The sequence below is a fragment of the Chiloscyllium plagiosum genome, unplaced genomic scaffold, assembly GCF_037043375.1.
Source record: "Chiloscyllium plagiosum isolate Xiang-an unplaced genomic scaffold, Cpla_swu_hap1 HiC_scaffold_14, whole genome shotgun sequence".
NCBI classification, from domain to species: Eukaryota; Metazoa; Chordata; class Chondrichthyes; order Orectolobiformes; family Hemiscylliidae; genus Chiloscyllium; species Chiloscyllium plagiosum.
The window spans coordinates 43645044-43666657 of NW_028270152.1; the positions used below are offsets into that span (position 1 = coordinate 43645044).

Genomic DNA, 21614 nt, shown 5'->3' on the forward strand with positions numbered 1-21614 from the left:
AGAGACCACGTATCTGATTGGTAATCCCATAATCACAGCTGTTTCATCAAAATGCACAGACAGGCACTTGAGCAGCAGGCAGATTTGTCAGAGGCAGACAGTAACTGGATTAAAGGATGGAGGAATCCACCAATATTATCAATAACATGCTGGCTCGGGCATGCATTACTCAAGCTAGGTCAATGGACAGGGTGCCTACTGCCATGGGGATCCAGACTCAGCACATTTGATGTCTGCTGGGTATGCAAATCAGCTTGCACTCCATCACTGTAATCACTGGTGATCGGCATCAATGACAATGCACAGAGGGATGTGAGGGAGTAAAATCTTATGCCAAGTGCCTCTTCCTTGTAGACAGGAGGTACCATTCACCAGAATAAGGGCAAAACAAGGACCCCCTAGAAACTTAATCTTGGGACACATACTATGATGCTAAAGCCTGGAGCAGTCCAAGCTGAGAAGGGTGAGCCTGCAACTGGTCAGGATGCTCTCAACAGACCTGGACCCTCTAGACCCAAAACAACCAACCATGTCTTCCAAGCAAATAGTACTAACAATGTGAGAACTCCAAACAGCTTTGGAAGGAAAGGTTTACACGATCTATCAGCTTTCTAAGGACATGCACTTCTGAGGCAGTTCACATGTCCACTGTTGTCTCTTAATGCAGTGGACATCTAAGAGAAGCTGCACAAAGCAACTTTGGTTAAATGCTATCCTACAGGATGCTCAAGCATTTCACAGCCTCTTCACAGAAAACATAAACTCTAAAATATTGAAGGAAAGGGTTGGACGATGCGGTGCCATGGTATTCCTTTCAATTTGTTACCTATCATGAGCATCTTCACTGTACACAACTCCGATATTGTATCTGGCTGGAGCCTTAAAAATAACCTAGTATTTGTGCCATGTGATGTTGGTTCCCTGACTCACTGACTGCGGGACCTGTACGTTAGAGTTATTTGAAAGTTGGATCATTCAAAATTTGCAACCATACAGGTTGCAGGAAAAGTCAAGGGCTGCAAAAATAACCAGGTCCATATATACTTTGCACTAATCATGTGCTGTTTACCTTACAAGCAACAGGAGGTTAAACAATAAAAGGAAGTCCAAATCCAGATCATTCATCCTGGAGATTGGTGTCAATCAGGCTCTTTCTGGCATCTCGCACTTCATGATATATTGCTGTATGTTGATCTTTTGGATGACCTTCTTGGGAACGTTCTGATCCCCACCTTTATCCTCAGAAGATCCTTCCTAGGAAGGATTTAAAGAGAGAGTTAAGAAGAGCGAAGAGAGGACACAAGCAATCTTTAGCAAATAGAATCAAGGAGAATGCTAAAGTTTTCTGTAGGTATGTAAGGAATAAAAGGCTGACTAGGATAGGAATATGGCCAGTCAAAGACAGAAGTGGGAAGTTGAGTGTGGACCCTGTGGAGATCGGAGAGGTGCTAAATGAATATTTCTCATCGGTTTTCACTCAGGAAAAGGAGAATATTGTAGAGGAGAAGAATGAGGTACGAGATATTAGACTAGAAAGGATCACGGTTAGTTACGAAGAGGTGTTATCAGTTCTAGAAGAAGTGAAAGTAGACAGGTCCCCTGGGCTGGATGGGATTTATCCAACGTTTCTCTGGGAAGCTAGGGAGGAGATAGCAGAGCCTTTGGCTTTGATATTTGAGTCGTCATTGTCTACACGTTTAGTACCAGAGGACTGGAGGAATGCAAATGTTGTGCCCTTGTTCAAGAAGGGGAGTAGAGATGATCCAGGTAATTATAGACCAGTGAGTCATACTTCTGTTGCAGGAAAGATTTTGGAAAGGATTATAAGAGATAGGAATTATAATCATCTAGCAAGCAACAATTTGATTTCAGATAGTCAGCATAGTTTCATCAAGGGCAGTCGTGTCTCACAAACCTCAGTGAGTTTTTGAGAAGGTGACTAAGCATGTAGATGAGGGTAGGGCAGTTGACGTGGTATACATGGACTTCAGTAAAGCTTTTGATAAGGTTCCACACGGTAGGCTGTTGGAAAAAATGCAGAGGCATGGAATTGAGGATGATTTAGCAGTTTGGATTAGAAACTGGCTTTCAGAAAGAAGGCAGCGAGCAGTGGTTGATGGGAAATATTCAGCCTGAAATCCGATTACTAGTGGTGTGCCACAAGGATCTGTTTTGGGACCACTGCTGTTTGTCATTTTTATAAATGACTTAGACGCTGGCATAGGTGGATGGATTAGTATATTTGCAGACGACACTAAAGTCGGTGGAGTAGTGGACAGTTTGAAAGAATCTTACAGGTTGCAGGGGGACTTGGATAAACTGCTGAATTGAGCTGAGAGGTGGCAAATTGAGTTCAATGCAGCTAAATGTGAGGTGATACACTTTGGGAAGAATAACAAGAAGGCAGAGTACTGGGTCAATGGAAAGATTGTTGGTCATGTGGATGGGCAGAGGGATCTTGGAGTCCATACACATAGATCCCTGAAAGTTGCAACCCGGGTTGATAGTACTGTTAAGAAGGCATACGGTGTGTTAGGTTTCATTGGCAGAGGGATTGAGTTCCAGAGTCGCAATATCATGCTGCAACTATACAAAACGCTAGTACGGCTGCACTTGGAATATTGTGTTCAGTTCTGGTCGCCATATTTCGGGAAGGATGTGGAAGCATTGGAAAAGGTGCAGAGGAGATTTACCAGGATGTTGCCTGGTCTGGAGGAAAAGTCATATGAGGAAAGGCTGAGAGACTTGAGTCTGTTCTCATTGGAAAGAAGAAGGCTAAGAGAGGATTTGATAGAGACATACAAGATGATCAGAGGATTAGATAGGGTAGACAGTGAAAATCTTTTTCCTCAGATGATGACGTCAGCTTGTACGAGGGGACATAACTACAAATTTAGGGGTGATAGATTTAAGAACGATATAAGAGGCAGGTTCTTTAATCAGAGAGTGGTAAGGGCATGAAATGCCATGCCTGTAAATGTAGTTAACTCAGCCACATTAGGGCGATTTAAACAATCCTTGGATAAGCACATGGATGACGATGGGATAGTGTAGGGGACGAGCTAAGAATAGTTCACAGGTCAGTGCAACATTGAGGGTCGAAGGGCCTGTTCTGCGCTGTATTGTTCTATGTTCTAAGATTGCATCCGAATCCTTATTCAGGATTCAGAACAGTGCCCCTTTTTCAGCTCCATTCATGAGGACTGCAGCATTCTACTCTGAGGGATACAATTTCTGGGTTGTATTGCAAGGCTCTGCTGGAGCAATCCAAACATCAAACTTTCAACTTAAGAAGGCCGATTTTCAGTTCCAACATGGTACTTGTGGAAAAGTGGACACTGTTTTATCTTCATTCTACACCAATGCAACAGTTTTATGATGATACCATCAGTTATGATTGCTTGAGGCCATATTTTGCAATAGTCACTGTTGCGACAAGGATGATCTGTTGATGAAGTGCAGACCCTCCTTCCTGGAGCTCCCTATACCTTCTATAAAATCTTACTCTTCTATCTTTAATTGTTCCCTTTCATCTGTAATAATTCTCTCATTCATCTAGTCCAATGAACCCAATCCCCAGACTTGAGCTTCCCATATAACCCAGGACTCCATGGACCACCTCTGATAAGCTCCCCGACCATCAATGCCCATAATCCCCAGACTGAATGTGCCCTTCCCCCAGGACTTCACAGATATCCTGTACTGAGCACGGCCCCACCCTCCGTTTGATGTTTCACAGCACCACAACTGATATATCAGTAATTACTGAATGTTGCACTTAATCTGTCGGACTGACCGTGCCTTATTCCCTAGATTCCAACCTCTGGTAGGACCAAGTGTCTGATTGTCCGTGGCCAGGAATCAGATGAGTCCCTTAACTTAGTTTGGCATTATGCCTTGAATGACTAGTCTCCCCATTATCCCCACTAAGGGACTGGTCCTCTTTAACTTTAGTTGAAGTACATGCAATGTGTTTGTCCTGTAAACTGCTGACACATATTGTAGGTGTGACATAAATGTAGCATGGTGCCGTGCAGCAACATGGCCACCCTCTTGCTTATTCAGTAATTCTCACCACGCCAAGCTGCCTGCCTCTCCCTTTGGGCAAGATGCAGAGGCCTTCAGATAAGCACAAATTGAGTGAATGCAAAGAAATGAAGCTAAGAGCTATACGATGCATTCTGAGCAGGTACTTGAAAATTTTGCTGTGTTCTCCTAACTATCTCACCATTGCCTACACCACTCAAGGGAGTGGAAAATTCTTCCACTTGTGTTGAAAACCCTTAATAATACACCACCTATAGATTGATAATATATTTTTAAACAAAGACAGACAGTTTGAAAATTAAAATATCATATATAACAGTTAATAAGGATTGCAGTGAATTTTGAAATGGATTTCTGAGCCAAGCCCACTAATTTTAATGTCAAGCTGATATCTTTTTGTATATCATTGTTATGTGCAAATTTCAGCCAAAGTGCTTCATGCTTTTTTTTTCATTTGTTTTGTCCCAGCCAAACTGTAATAATTCAGCAGAACATAATATTTATGTAAACAGGGCAGTTTTGTATAATGCAAGGATCATTCCATCAACCAGCTATTTGTTGAATCGCAAATATTTAATGCATGTTTTTTTCAATTTGTTATCAGATAACACTGTAATTAAGGGATGGTGGAAAATGCTGCTGCGTACAATTTGGAAAACCAGAGCTGCCAGCTACAATGTAAATTCCAAGGATACTGTATTCCTAAAAATATTAATATTAACAAATCTCCACAAAGATTGATATATTGAAATGAGCTGTCAAAAAAAAAGCAATATGATGAGAACTAAATGGAAACATTAATAAAACTTCACGTATCACATTTATTTCTTCATATCTTAACAGAGGAAAGTTTTAAACTATTTTTAATTGCTATATCTGTTTTTTTCCAAGGTCTTTGTGTGTTTTTTTTATATTCTTTTCACCTTCTTTGAGTAAATTAAGCTCATTGTTTTATTTCACCCAACCTCCACAATTTCCCTGTATAATTCTTGTTAGGCTTTGTACGCACTGTCGTCAGTGACCTACTTGTTGCAATTGTAATTGCCATTTTCAACCCACCACCAAGTGACTTGAAATAGACAACCAGTAGTTACTGTCTGAATGCCCTCCCACTTACAGGCTTTTCTGGCTCTGCGATGTGAGGAAAGTTGCAAGGAGTAACATATTGCTGTTGTCACAACCCACTGGATTGATACCGGAGTCTGACTGGTGGCTCAGTGGTTAGCACCACTGGCTCACAGCACCAGTTACCTGAGTTCAACACCAGCCTTGGGTGACTGTGTGTTTTCTCTGTGTCTGTGTGGGTTGCCAGTGGGTGCACCAGTTTCCTCCCATAGTCAAAAGATGTGCCGGTTAGGTGGATTAGCTATGCTAAGTTGCCCCATGGTATCCAGAGATGTGCAGGCTAAGTGAATTGGCCATGGTAAATGTTCAGTGATGGAAATCATTTGGGGGGCTAGGTCTGGTTGGGATCTTTAGAGGGTCAGTGCAGACTTGATGGGCTGAATGGCCTCTTTCCATATTGTAAGGCTTCTATACTCCTGGGTTGTCACGAAACCTAACGATTTAATCACAATGCTCAAAGAGCCCAGTGGACTCAGATTATCAGAAAACATTGACCAGGTTTCTGTAGTGAACAAGAACCACTATATGTTAGAAGGAAATCCATTCTAACCACAGGTAAACAAAAATATGAACGATCAACATGTAACTCAATTGGTTGAAACTCCAGCCCTTCTTAAACCACTGCACACATATACAAACAGACACTCAGACAAACGAACAAACATGAATGTTATGCATGGATTCCAAATCCTTTCAGTTATTTACGGAAGACATGCAGTGACACTAATTGTAAAGTCTTTCGATTGTTTAGAATCAATAGCTTACTACTGGATGAAAATATTTGGCTGTTTTCCAGTGTTGCTTATTTCACAAAAAGAGAATGTGAGAGTGAGACACCTTGTCTTTTCTGCTGCTTCTCCTTTATTGTAAACACACTTGTTCATTTGCCCAAGAGTAAATCAGAGACGTCATACTGATGACTCCAAGCATCTGCAACTGGTCCCAATTGTAGTCTGTCGTTGGGCAGAGCCTACTCTGAACACATACCCTTGGTGCCTGAGTAGCTTAGATTTCTTCCCCGATGTAATGATTGGAACCAAGTGGATCTCATTGACTATGAGATTTTTTGATTGTGGTTGTTATCATAATAAAGCAACAGCGTAAAAATATTTCACAGTGAATTCCAGAAAACTTTCTAAAAAGAAGCATAACAATTCCTTCCACAGTCTCAGTTTAAACAGATTCTATTCCCATTTTATACTGCAATTAAAAATAAAGAAAAATATGAAAGATATATATATATATATATATATATATATAAAAAAATATAAAGACACCCTCCTTTTTTTTCAAAGTTGTGGAGTTGTTCTTACAATTGTTCAATTGATTAACTAATTAATTGATTTCAAAGCAACTCTCAGTTCCATTCCAAACCAATCATTCTGGACATGAACATTTTGGATTGACAGACTCAGAAAGTTCTTTAATTCAACAGCCAAAGCATTACCATTACAGGCTTACTTTACAAAAGTGAAAGTCGCCATGCAATGGTAATGCTTTGGCTGTTATCTAAACAAGGAGACAGCAGCATTGTACTCATCAACATGTCCTGCCTTTAAGATCTGACTGGTTGGCCAGTCTATCAGTCCCAAACTTAGTAGTAGATACAAGCAGTCCAATGAAGAACATTGATGGTGTCTAGGCCCACGTAAATTCTGGGCTCTTTAGGCTGGCAGGGATTGGGCACCTTAAGGAAGGAGGAACTTAGGAGGGATGGAGAGATTGGACTTTGGAGCCTGGCTGAGTAGGCATGAAGTGAGATATCATCTTGAGAGAGAAGGACTGTTCTTGACAAAGGGCAACCCCCGAAAGGATGCACATCTTCCATCGTATCCTGTCAGCTCAGATGGTGAAAAGCAGACACACCAGTCTTGCAAACCTGCCCATGCCAACTACATCATGGTGTGGGCAATGTAATATTTGGATCACTCAGCTTGTTAACAAGTTCAGTTATCCTTAAATGATTTTCTTTTAATTTGTGAATGGGATTTTGACACCCACCTGCTTACTTAATACAGGAAATCAGCATTTGATATCAGGTTCATGTTCCAATGTTGTCACACCAAATTTAGCATATGTTGGGATGTCAGCAGTCCTAATCTGCATATGTGAAAACCCAGCTACTATCCTGTACACTGCTTAAAGAATAAGAGTACACAATGCTATGTCATTCAGTTTGATTTTTTTAAATTGTGAGGAGAAAGGTATCTATGATAATTTACATAATTCACATCCATTATCATCTCGGTGACTCAGAGTCTGCATTTTCAAATCAATTACAATGTTATATCTTTTCTAAAGCGTAATGCAAATGCTACTGATAATGTTTATTAGCTTAGTATGATCTCAGTATTGCTGCTGCTTATTTTAATTTTTAAAATATTAATTCCAAAACAGCAATTTAATGGAAAGAAATTGAAAATTGTTTTGTACCTTCTCTGTGATGATTCTTTTGATTTGTATTTTATGATGAATCATCAGAAGGGAGAGTGTCACGCATTCATATCATTTAAACTGCATTGTTTTTAATGTTGTCTTCAATTTCTCTTTATAAAGATATCTTGAATTTTGATCAAATAGATTTATGAAAAGTCAAATAAAAGTTTGGAGAAAATGCTTTGAAACAGAGTTCAGAAAGTAAATGAACTCAAAACTGTTGGATCTGAAAAGAAGCATTGATGTAATGTGAAGCTTGGTTAAAGGATAAAATAATACATTGTGCATAAAAAGAAGTATTTTTGGAGATGGCGAAAGACGTATAAAAGTCAAAGCTTCTTTTAGAAGCATCCTGCAATGATGCAGATCAAAGTGATACAGAACATAGAACATAAAAGAACAGAGAACAATACAGCATGGTACAGGCCCACCGGCCCTCGATGTTGTGCCGAACTTTTATCCTACTCTAAGATCAAACTAACCTGCACACCCTTTATTTTACTATCATCTATATGCCTATCCAAGAGTCACTTAAATGTCCCTAATGTTTCTAACTCTACTACCACCACTGGCAATGCATTCCACGCATCCACCACTCTCTGTGTAAAAAAACTTACCTCTGACATGTCCCCTAAACCTTCCTTCAATCACTTTAAAATTATGACCCCTTGTGACAGCCATTTCTGCCCTGGGAAAAAGTCTCTGACTATTCACTCTATCTATGCCTCTCATCATCTTGTACGTCTCTGTCAAGTCACCTCTCATCCTTCTTTGCTCCAATGAAAAAAGCCACATGCCCTTCAGTCCAGGCAGCATCCTGGTAAATCTTCTCTGCACCCTCTCTAAAGCTTCCACGTCTTTCCTATATTGAGGTGACCAGAACTGAACACAATATTCCAAGTGTGGTCTAACCATGGCTCTATAGAGCTGCAGCATAATGTCACACCTCTTAAACTCAATCTCCCTGCTAACGAAAGCCAATACACCATACGCCTTCATAACAATCCTGTCAACTTTGGTGGCAACTTTGAGGGATCTCTGGATATGGACCTCTGTGCCTTCACACTGCCAGGAATCCTGCCTTTAACCCTGTATTCTGTGTTCAAATTTGACCTCCCAAAATGAATCACTTCACACTTTTCCAGTTTGCACTCCACTTATCAGCCCAGTTCTGCATCCTGTCAATGTCCCGTTGCAACCTACAACAGCCCTCCGCACTATGTACCTCTCCACCAGCCTTCATGTCATCGGCAAACTTACTAATCCACCCTTACACTTCCTCATCCAAGTCATTAATAAAACCTCCTGTCATTTGTACTACCCACCCCACCTCCTGCTATGATATGGATTGTTTTCAGCATTGCCAACCCATTTTCACTCACTCATGGGCATCATCATTACCTATCAGGCTTTTTGCAGAAACTCAGCAGGTTTGGAAGCATCTATAGAGAGAGAAAGATAGAGTCAACATTTTGAATCCAGTGACCCTTCAGGAACAAAAACAGAAATTTCTGGAGAAACTTAGCAGATCCGGCAGCACCCTTGGAGAGAAAAGCAGAATCAATGTTTTGAATCCAGTGAGCCTTCTTCAGAACTCAACATTAACTGTTTCTCTACCCACAGATGTGGCCAGACCTGCTGAGTTGCTCCTGCAATCCAGTCCTGTTCCAGATATCCAGCATCTGCAGTTTTTTTTTGGATTATTTTAGCCTTCCCTGGCTTACAATTTCAATTACTTTGTTTGCCGAACTTCTTTTCTCTCTCTGCGCTGCCTCACTTCCAATCTACTCATTCCGTTCCCACCCCTGTAACCACCATTGTTGCCATTTTTCTCTCACTGCTATCAGTTCTGAAGGAAGGTAAGTCAACATTAATTCTGTTTCTCTCCATAGATGCTTTTCTCTTGTAATTGATATTTTTTGTGTAAATCAACAATTGTGTAATCAAGACTGGTAACATCTGTGGAGAAAGAGAAACAGAATTAACATTGAATCCCGTAAGACTTCTTCAGGATTGACTGCTATAAAGAAGGGTCTTGAGACTCAATGTTAACTTCACATCTCCTCACAGATGAGCATTTGAAATATCATAATGTTCAAGACTAATGGGTCGAGTGCTGGAAAGTGGACCTAGTGGAGATTCTACGTCTCTATGATTTGACAGACCTGCTCAGTATCTCTGGCAACTTCTGGATTTGTTGGTTTCAGATGTCCATCATTCACAGTTCTTTTGTTTTATTTTACAGTTTGCAATCTTGAATTCAATACAAGGGTTGTAGAAGCAGAAACCCACATAACATTTGATTTGATTTATTTATTGTCATGTTTATCTTGTTACAAAATGCAGTGAAAAGTGTTGTATTGTGACCCTATTCTCCATGTCATCTTACAACACAGAAAAATAAACCAAAACATAGAATACAAAGGCAGAAAAATAAAGAAAAGTTGTTCATATGTTCAGTATTTCTATCTAAACTGTCTTTTTTTTATCCCCTCCATGTTTGTCTATTACTTCACTGAAGCCAACAGCCTCACCTGCTTCTTCAGCTGATATGGCACCAATCAGTTCTGGGTCATCTACTTGGACTTCTTCAGGTCTTAGTTTGCCCTTTGTTTCCATTGCAACTGGCATTGGTCCTTCATCCAGTGGAAGCCAGACTACTGTGGCATCTGTAGTAACAAGCACTTTGCTTGCAAGCCTTGGGTTTGGTGGTGGTGGAGTTCCTTCCTTTCCAAGTACTGTGTGGCCTACACGCCTTCCCTCTTTGGTTTCAACCACGAAACATCGAGTCAAGCCTGTTATTTCAACAACTGAAGCGTTGTCATCCCCAGGCTCAGATGGTGGTTCTGCTGTTAATAAAACTGGCGAGGCAGAAGGTGAAGATGAAAAGAAAGAAAATGAAGATGAAAAAGGAGAGGGAGAAGAAGGAGATGAAGAGGAAAATGAAGAAGGAAGCAGTTTAAGAAAAGGTGTAGTGGAGAAACAGGAGAATGTTGTGACCACGACAACTAATGAGACACAAAATAAGACTGAATCAGAGATATCACCTAGAGATCCAAGTAGTCCAAGTGAAGAAGGTACGAACTCAACCAGTGGGCAAGAACATCCAAACACAACTATCAGTCAAACAAATGCGGCTGTCCAACAGACGACAATTGAATTATCACAAACATCCTCCGACATTTCAACCACAGAGAACTTTCAACTTTCAACAACACTTCCTCCAAAGAGATGGAATAATGATGCAGACAGGTCTGCTGAGAACACATTTGTTATGGTGGATCCAGGTTAGTTTATATCAAGCTGTTTTATTTTTAGTATTGGATCTTTTATGTCCTATTGTTTTTAAAACTGATGATGTATTTAGAATATCATATTTTTAGTTCTGGTAAGCTCCTGATTGCTACTAATATTGTGGTGATCAAGTAACTTGAGTGTGTGACTTACTGTCAAGTCCGTTGACAAGGAAGGTAGAGTTTTGGGTCCAAAGGCAGGATCCTACATTGGGTCCCCTGAGAGATGTGTATCAGCTCTCAGACGTCAGGGGAGGGAGCGGTATGTAGTTTAGATGGGTGAGGGGATTTTGTCCAGGTGAGGAGGAGGTAGTCAGGTCCTGGGCAGATAGTGGAGCTGTCTGATTTAGAGAAGGAGGGGGTCACAGGTGCAGTGGATGGCACATCCCAGGAAGAGAGTGGAATGTCTGTGGGAGAAGGGGCGGATTTCAGGTTAAGAGAGTTTAGGGTCTGGGAGATGTGTACATGGTGGTATGCATTACATTGAGGGATCAGTTTAATAGATATCCAGGTATCCAGACTAGGTATTTAATTTTCTATCTTTTTCCACCTATCTATTAACTTAACTGCAGTGGAATTATTTGATTTAAATAGATACTTTTGGAGGGCTCCAGGCATAGGGAAATTGGTGATTGGAATCTTCAATTTCCCAGACAATTACCTTCCTAAATTACTATTTCTGTAGGGTTTCAAAGCACAATATCTGCTGCAGAAACACTTTCTGGCCATTGGAAAATCCAGGCCATTGTGTCTGATGCTTATCATAAAGTTAAATAGAGAAAATTGCATCATAATCAAATCCTTTTCCATAGAATCCCTGCAGTATGAAGGCAGCTCATTTGTGCTGTGGAGCCCACACAGACCCTCTGTAGAAAATCCCCGATACCCTATCATCCTGCATTTCCCATCATTAATCCACCTAGTCTGCACATCCCTGGACACTGTGGGTAATTTAACATGGCCAACGTGTCTAAGCTGCAAATATTTGGACTGTTGGGGGAATCTGAGCACCCGGAGGAAACCCATGCAGACACTGGTACAATGTGAAAACTCCACACAGAGCTTCGAATGGAACTTCAGAATCTGGCTATTGAGCAGCAACTACCTTATTTTCATGTATTTACATCTCATTAGTAATTGAACTTGCCTTACTTAATTGCTCCTTTGGTTCTTTTGCTAAAGTGTGAAAATGCTGTCTGTAGCTGATGATTTGTGAGTGTCTTTTAAAAATGAACTGGGTGGTAAGCTTTATAATTTCAATGATTTAGCCCAACAAAACCTAGACTTGCTGTGTGATTTTGGTGCATTGCATAGCACTAATTACTGAACCAGTTACTGAACTAGTTACTGTCAGACTTTCTCCAGAATTGAGGACCCCAGACGAAAATTCTTCCATCAAAACCTGCCTGTTAAACAGAGGCCAATAATTTTTCAATGCTGTCAGTGCCACTGGGAGTTGTAGCATCTTCCATTAGTGCACCCAAGCCCTAGGACCTCAGAATAAATATGAGAGTTGGGAGAATGGGGATGGGGGAGGATCTCCTTTCATTCACAATGCCAGATTCCCTTGATGAGGGGAGGCATCAAATGCCTGAAGTTGAGGGTATAACCATCCCCATCCTGTCAAACAATACTTTATCAAATGATTTTTGGAAATACAGAAGTATCTATTGATTCGAATTTATCTGACCTGTTTGTTACCTCCTGAAATAGTTCTAATAAGTTTGTTGGCCATAATTTCCCTTCATGAAGTATTTGTATGCTGTATCTTTTGATAGGAATGCTATTGCTAAACTGAAGTTTCACTCATCAGCATTGTATGAATTTATGACTTTATGTTACTCACATGTACTTTCTTACTAGTTTTCAATGTAATTTGGGAACCAGCACAGTAGCTAGCTAGCTTTGGGAAATAGAAATGATATACAATTGAAGTTTGGAAGGTTTTCGGCATATTGTTTGGAATATTCTGGAGGAAGTTTTACATTTCTTCATAATATGATAATGTGCACGACATTAGATGCTCAAAAGTGAAAAAATGTTTCAGTGTTAACTTCCAAATAAGCAGATTTCACCTAAAAATAACTTGAATGGGGGAAAGCTAGGGCTTTTTATTGGCTTTATTTATAAAGAACATACTTGACACATTTTTTCAATGAGTGGAATTTAAAATTGAAATAGAATATAATCAAATGCATTCAAAATTAGGTGAAGTATACACAGAGATTCTGTCAGCTTTATTCAAGATTTCTTAGATGCCTGTGCTTTAAATGTGTAATGCAGAATGAATGAGATAAAGACAAACATTTTGCCATTTATTCTTAACCTGCTGCACACACCAAATTTGACACCATACTACACAAGGAGATAGTACAACAGATAACAATACCTTGGTCAAAGAGATGAGTATTAAGGAGTCGAAGGAAGAAAGTGGGGTGAAGAGGCATGTAAAATTGTGGAAAGAATTCTAGAGTTTAGGTGCAAGGCAGCTGAAGGCACACCTGCCAACAGTAAGATGATTAAATTTGAGATTTTTCAAGAGGCAAAACTAAACACTTGAAAGGTGTCAGGCTGGAGGAGAATACAGGGATGTAGATAGCTCTGAATATAACATGAATATGAATATTAAAATTGAGGCATTGCTTCATCTGAAGCCAGTGCAAGTCAGTTGGCATAGGGGTGATGGGTGATTGGACATTGTTGTGAGTTAGCACATGGGCAGCAGAGGTTTAGATGATCACATGCTTAAAAAGAGTTAAATATGGGAGGATGGCCAGGAAGTCCATTGAAATAAACAAGTGCAGAGGTAACAAAGGCATAATATAGGTTTCAGGAGCAATTGAGTTGAGGTCGGTAAGACTAGGGCAAAGTTACAGAGATGGTGAGTGATGGTCTTGTTAAAAGAAATGTTTCTCGTTGTTTGGGAAAAAATGTAGACACTTTAGAGAATTTGAATCAACCTAAAGTTGTGGTTCTCTCTGTGCGGCTTATTTCAACAGTGCTGCTAACTTGTATGAAGGGAATCTTGCCATGGAGACTGAGTGCCACTGTTGAAATATTGCAAATGAACTGATGTAAACTTCCATTTGTCTATTCTTCTTTTCATTAAATAAATTCAACTTGTGCATGTTCTGTGAATCTGTCAGCTGAATTATATGTTGGCCTTCACCACTTCAAGATACAACAGAGCTGTTTTAGAAATGTGTCCTTTTTACTTAGAATGCATGCCTTTGCTAAATATTTTTTTTCATTATCGGTGACAAAATATATAGACTTAGAAACTGAAGATAAATAATAATGATAGCAATGTTGTAATTATGGTACCTAAATGTTACACAATGAATTACACATGCTTTCATGTTATCAACCAGAACAAAATGTTTTTGTCTCTCTCCATCTTGCCTGTAATGCAGTTTGAATTGTTTTTAGTTGTTTCACTTATGGCCTTAACTTAGAACCTAATTTTGAAATTTGTAATTTCTATGTTTTCACACTTACTGTTGTTTCAATTTTTGGTCATACTTTCTCATCGATGTTGGAATCTGGCTGTATTAACATTCATATTTGAACATAAGCAATAACCCAGCACCAAGAACAGTTTACTGGTTTACTTTACATTATGGGAATAATTTTAATCTAAAGCCACCTACCAGGAAACTGCAGGAGTAGTTTGGCTGTGTGTTTTACTGTCCACCTGATTTTGTTTTCCATTAAATAGATAGAGTAAAATCAAGCTGAATGTAAAACAGTTGACTGATTTAATCCTGTCAGTATCTCACTGAATGAGTTTAGTTGAAATTATCCTTGATGTTGAACAGATGCTTAGCAACCATTTTGTAATGAACTCCTATGAAAATTGAAGTAGACAGGGATGAGTGTGCATTGGTGAGTAATTTTTCAGGCAAGTCTAATTTTTACATATTGTTTCATGTTACAATCAGTGAGTCTTCATCAAACTCCTTCCATGTGTGCTTTCCATTGGGGAATGAAACATTTCCATCCAGATGTCAATGCAGTATTCGCAAGCATATTAATAAAAATGCATTTTGTAGTTCAAAAATTAAGGAGCAGAATAATTGTGAGACATTCGTTACTGCTAACAATCACATCATACCTGTAGTATTTTGGACAGTACATAATTTATTTGGAATTGCTTTATTTAATCTCTTTAGAAAACGCAGTTTACAAAAAAGAATCAACCTCTCAAACTCTACAAATGCATGAATAAAGTAGTTTTCTTCTTCTCACACCACATGAAAACAGAAATCCAACTGATGGGAAAAGATTAAAAGAGCAAAATAAACATCCAAAAGTCTAAAAACTAGTTGACCTGTGTTCTCTGTCAAGTTGAAGAGGCCATATAAATCATCACCACAGTAATATAATCTTAAAAATGTTGTATTGATCTGTCTCATTATTTCTCAATACTACCTAATTAATAAAGTGTATAATGTTATGATCCCTGACTGTGCCACCAAACTTATGTTTCGACCTGGCTAAAGACCAGTTTTTCTTTGCATAAATTAGGTAAAGCTTGGGATCTCAGGTACTGAGAAAGAGATTAAAGCTCAAAATTCCGTGCTTTTGAATAAACAAAAAGCACGTTGCTCTGTGAAGTTAGAATTGTAGAACAGTCTATAATATATAGACTGTTGTCATTAAATAGTAACGAATGTGAGTACAGTATTACTTAAAAGACATTTTGTCAAAGCTTTTCATGTTGCACTCATCAGACTAATTTGCAAGAAATCCGATTTAAAAGGAAAGCAACATATATAGGAGAAGATTGTGTTGTTTGGTTGGCAAGTGGTGGGGCAGGTTGTTGGAGGGAATCCTGAGGGACAGGATGTACATGTATTTGAAAAGGCAAGGACTGATTAGGGATAGTCAGCATGGCTTTGTGCATGGGAAATTATGTCTCACAAACTTGATTGAGTTTTTTGAAGAAGTAACAAAGAAGATTGATGAGGGCAGAGCAGATGTGATCTATATGGACTTCATTAAGGGGTTCGACAAGGTTCCCCATGACAGACTGATTAGCATGGTTAGATCTCACGGAATACAGTGAGAACTACCCATTTGGATACAGAACTGGCTCAAAGGTAGAAGACAGAGGGTGGTGGTGGAGGGTTGTTTTTCAGACTGGAGGCCTGTGACCAGTGGAGTGCCACAAAGATCGGTGCTGGGTCCTCTACTTTTTGTCATTTACATAAATGATTTGGATGCGAGCATAAGAGGTACAGTTAGTAAGTTTGCAGATGACACCAAAATTGGAGGTGTAGTGGACAGCGAAGAGGGTTACCTCAGATTACAACAGGATCTGTACATGATGGGACAATGGGCTGAGAAGTGGCAGATGGAGTTTAATTCAGATAAATGTGAGGTGCTGAATTTTGGGAAAACAAATCTTAGCAGGACTTATACACATAATGCTAAGGTCCTAGGGAGTGTTGCTGAACAAAGAGACCTTGGATGCAGGTTCATAGCTCCTTGAAAGTGGAGTTGCAGGTAGATAGGATAGTGAAGAAGGCGTTTGGTATGCTTTCCTTTATTGGTCAGAGTATTGAGTACAGGAGTTGGGAGGTCATGTTGCAGCTGTACAGGACATTGGTTAGGCCACTGTTGGAATATTGCATGCAATTCTGGTCTCCTTCCAATTGGAAAGATGTTGTGAAACTTGAAAGGTTCAGAAAAGATTTACAAGGATATTGCCACGGTTGGAGGATTTGAGCTATAGGGAGAGGCTGAACAGGCTGGGGCTGTTTTCCCTCGAGCATCGGAAGCTGAGGGGTGACCTTATAGAGATTTACAAAATTATGAGGGGCATGGATAGGATAAATAGACAAAGTCTTTTCCCTGGAGTCAGGGAGTCCAGAACTAGAGGGCATAGATTTAGGGTGAGAGGGGAAAGATATAAAAGAGACCTACGGGGCAACCTTTTCACACACAAGAGGGTGGTACGTGTATGGAATGAGCTGCCAGAGGAAGAGGTGAAGGCTGGTACAATTGCAACATTTAGGAGACATTTGGATAAGTATATGAATAGGAAGGGTTTGGAGGGATATGGGCCAGGTGCTGGCAGGTGAGACTAGATTGGACTGTGATATCTGGTCGGCATAGACAGGTTGGACCGAAGGGTCTGTTTCCATGCTGTACATCTCTATGACTCTAAGTGGACACTAGTTGATAGAGGTATTGCTGTGGATAATGCACCTGTCAGATGATGACTGACAGTTATCTGCTATGCTTTGTTTAATTTAAGCGAAGCAGATGGATTGTGACCTGTCAAGGTCTTGTTTCATTTATCAGGGCAATAAAATAAAATTTATGCACAATTAACATATTTTCTTCTTTTTCTTTAAATAAAATGTAGAGTTGATCTGCAGAACCGAAATTTCAAAACAAGCAAATCAAAAATCTCCATATTCTTTACAAAGTATTAGATTGCAAGATGCCCTTCACCTTGGACCTGTGATATTTCTGTACAACTCCTATACAAATATTTTATGTTTGTAAAATTATCAAACACTTGATGACTTCCTTTCACTCCAGATCTATTTCAAGCCAGCAGAATAAATATGTTACAGTTTCTTCCCCTCACACATTTTCCTAAAATATATATTACCTCACAATTAATCAATTATGTACGTAACATTCATTGGATATAATACCTTAAGTACATTCCTTGTATAACATATATTTCAATCCCCATTAAAATATTTGACAAACAGAATCCAATATCCTCCATAACAACCAGTGTTTCAGCAAATAAAATGACTTAAGCAAGGTCTTTTATTTTCTTAGTTTCCCAAGATGTGGAGGTGCCAGTGGTGGACTGGGATTGACAAAGTCAGAAGTCACACGTTGCTGGGTTATAGTCCCAAGTAGTTTATTTGAAATCACAACCTTTCAAAGCACCACTCCTTCATCAGGTCTTAAAGTTTGTGATTTCAAATAAACCTGTTGGACTATAACCTGGTGTTGTGTGACTTCTGACTTAGTTTCCCAAGCTAAAGAATAGCTCCAATTTTCACTGATATAAATATTATGAAACCAGCTGCACATAGAACATTCATCAGGAAGATTAGCATTTGAATCATTGCTAAAAATGTCATATTTATATTCTTTGGGGCATCTATCCAGCTTAAGAAAGTATTTATCGAGCGTATGACCCACTAGATCTTAATGCATTCTCTCTTTGAAGATGCTGCATTAAAATATTAAACATCAAAACTAACATTCTATATCATTTGAGTGATCAGTTCACTTGGCCAATAGAACTCCTCAACTGTTCAGTGTCATGTTTCAATGTTACTTCATTTCTGTGTGATTGACCAGTGCAATTCACTGGGATGGGAATAACAATCTCTCAATAAGATTATTGATTTACAGGTTTTCTGATCTGCTGTGTTGAGTATCTAAACCAATATATTTAGTATCCCTACAAACCAGATTCATAATTTCAAATCTTGCTGTAATCTTATTAATAACATATTTCTCAAATTCTGCACCAGCATTCTGTATGAAATGTTCAACGTTCATCATGAAGTTACCTGAAATAAAATACACCTAATATAAAATTGTGGGATTTGCTTTTAGTTTTAACAACTTATTTTCAGCATTCCATGCATTTCAATTATTCAGGCTATAGATGCATTTGTTTGGATTCCATTGCTTTTCTTGTATGTGCTGCCTCATCCTGTAGAAAGGAATTTAGTGCCAGTGATGTACATCTTTCATGAATACGTGGCCAAAAGAGCTAAAAAGGTTTTCATGATTCGTTTGCCAGCTTTGGATGCAATTGTCCTTTGCAGAGAGGTTGTACTGTATTCATTGAGAGTTTAGAAGAATGAGAGGTGCCCTTAATGAAAGATGTGAGATTCTTAGAAGGCTTGACAGAGTAAATGTTGAGAGGTTGTTTCTCCTTGTGGGAGAGCCTAGGGAGGGCATAATCTCTGTATAAGCGGTCACTCATATAAAACAGAGTTGAGACAGAATTTCTTGTCTCAGTGGAACCAGTGGAATTCTTACAGAGGCTTATAGATGTTAGACCGTTAAATAGGTTGAGACAGATAGATCTTTAATTAATAATGGAATCAAGGATTATGGAGAAAAGGCAGGAAAATGACTTTGAAGATTATCAGATGAGCCATGACCTCACTGACTGACTCAGTGGGTTGATTGGCCTACTTCTGCTCATACGTGTTATGGCTTCATCTATATTCCTAATCGATGTTCAAAGCTCCAAACAACTGTCCTCACTTTGGCCTCATAAGACCCACTTATAGGGATTTTTCCATACAAACCTACCTTTTGACAAAATCCGGTTGCCCCTTCCTTATCCAATTCCTTGGAATAAACTCCATACTCTCTTTGACTATATATTTGACATCTCATTAAGCTCCTGGATGAGGAGTTTCTTTATTCCCCTTCTTTTTGAAAAGGATCCCTTCCTTGTGAATGCCATTCTCTCAGACCAATTGAATTTATCTTTTAAAAGGAGCCAATTTGCTGTCTTGAGTTAACAAAAGAGTGAGTTTAGTATTTACTAAATGTAAAAATAATTCATCAGACAACACAGATATACATAGATTAGGAATAAAAAGTGAGTCCAAAATAAGATTCAATGACAGACACAACGGTCGCTCTGAGTGATTTGTGAAGGTTAGATGGTGGCACTTTGATAGTTGAATGATGGATTTTGGGATACATGGCTTTGCAATTAGTTGAAATCCTTTGTCCTGTTTTTTTTATGTTTGTTAGCTAGCAGTTCTCATATATATGACTGGCTTGCTTGATTTTGCATTTGCTTCTTACATTCAGAGTGGGAGGTTTCTTTTTCTTTGACCATGAATTTCACAGCACAATAGCACGAGTTCAGACTAGTACACGTGGATCTCAGTTCACTAGTATACCTTCTTCCACTAGCACACAAAGTTACAGTTAATTTTTGACCCTTTAAGGACAGAACAAGAAGATATCTGCAAGAAGTGGTTTTCAGCTGAGATGGGGACAAATATTCAGTTCAATTGATATCTCTTCCTGTTGGGTATCTCTTTCTCCGTTTAAATTTTACTTCACATTCTACCAGCAATATTTAATGTGTTCATCACAGGACTTTGCCAGACACCAATTAATTTACACCTACAGTCTTTTTTTGTCTGCAACAGTCCTCTTTTAGAAAACACATTTGGAATTAAAAGTTTAAAAAATGTCCATTATACTTAAGCATTGTGACCCATTGTCATGACAGCAGTAGAAGATGTGGGTAGAAGATGTGTTGAATGTCCTTGCTGAGTTACTGCAGTGCATCTTGTAGATGTAACACACTACTGCCACTGTGAATTTGTGATGATGGGAGTGAATGTTGCCTATGGTGGTTGGGGTATCAAGCTGGCAATTATTGGACTACACTGCTGTGAATTGTGTCGTGCTCGCATGTGTTGATGGAGCTGCACCCATCCAAGCAAATGGAGAGAACACCATCATGCTCCTAATTTGTGCCTTGTAGACTTTTGAGGGCAAAGGACAAAGCTATCTGTTGCAGATTTCCTACCTTTCGACCAGCTCTTGTAACCACAGTATTTAAAAAGCCCTTAGTTTAATTTCTGAACAATGGTAAATCCGCAGGGTGTAAATTGTCAGAGATTCAGCAGCAATTGGCCAGATTGAAATTATCCAGATTTTCATGCACAGGAGCTACTTAAGCAATTTTCCTCATTTTAGATGCAGATGCTGGTGTTGTAGTTGCACTCAATTGCTTGGGTAGGGTGTGGCTAGGTCAAGAGCAAATGTCTTCAGTACTATTACTAACATTTTGACAGGGTCTGTATCCTTAGAAATATTCAGAGTCCTAGAGATAATATCCCTCCAAACCCTTCAAATTCATAGACCCATCATGATGCCTTTTAAGTGTTGCAATTGAACTAGCCTCCACCACTTCCTCTGGCAGCTCACTCCGTACAAGTACCATCCTCTGCGTGAAAACATTGCCCCTTAGGTCTCTTTTATATCTTTCCCCTCTCACCCTAAACCAATGCCCTCTAGTTCTGGACTCCCCCACCCCAGAGAAAAGACTTTGTCGATATATCTTATCCATTCCGGTCATGATTTTATAAACCTCTATAAGGTCACCCCTCAGCCTCCGACGTTCCAGGGAAAACAGCCCCGGTCTATTGGTCCTCTCCCTATAGCTCTTCAGCCGTGTCTTGATATCAGGTTGAGTATATCAAATTGGCTAAAGTCTACCATCAATGATGCTTTAGCCTTATCTCTTGTACCGATGTGCTGGGTTCTTCCATCATTGAGACTGGGGATATTTGATATCCTGTTAATTGTTTAATTGTCTAGCACCCTTCACAAATGGCTGTAATGAGACTGCAGAACTTGGGTCTAATCCATTGACTATGAGTTCACTAAGCCCTGTCCATTGCATGTTTGGAATATTGTAACTTTACCAGGTGATATGTCTAATTTTTAGGTATGCCTGATGCTGCTCCCTGATCTATCTAGTTCTGTTGCTTTGTTTAGTCATTGTAGCAGTTTTTTTTGAGTGGTTTGCTAGGCCATTTCAGAGGGCCTTTAAGAGTCAACCACATTACTGAGGATCTGAAGTCACATATAGGCCAAACGAGGAAAGGATGGCAAATTTCCTTCCCTAAAGGGCATTGATGAACCAGCCAAGTTCAACAGTGAAAGTGAATACTAGATGGT

At 39.4% G+C, this 21614-nt stretch overlaps 1 protein-coding gene across 3 annotated transcripts in view; it reads left to right on the plus strand.

Moving 5' to 3' along the window:
- Nucleotides 1–21614, plus strand: part of ca16b (carbonic anhydrase XVI b) — a 720903-nt gene that overhangs the window by 584024 nt on the left and 115265 nt on the right. For all 3 annotated transcript variants that reach the window (XM_087994366.1, XM_087994367.1, XM_087994368.1), the window contains one exon: nucleotides 10130–10895. In XM_087994366.1, coding sequence (XP_087850492.1) covers nucleotides 10130–10895 — 766 coding nt within the window. The remainder of the gene's footprint in view (nucleotides 1–10129; nucleotides 10896–21614) is intronic.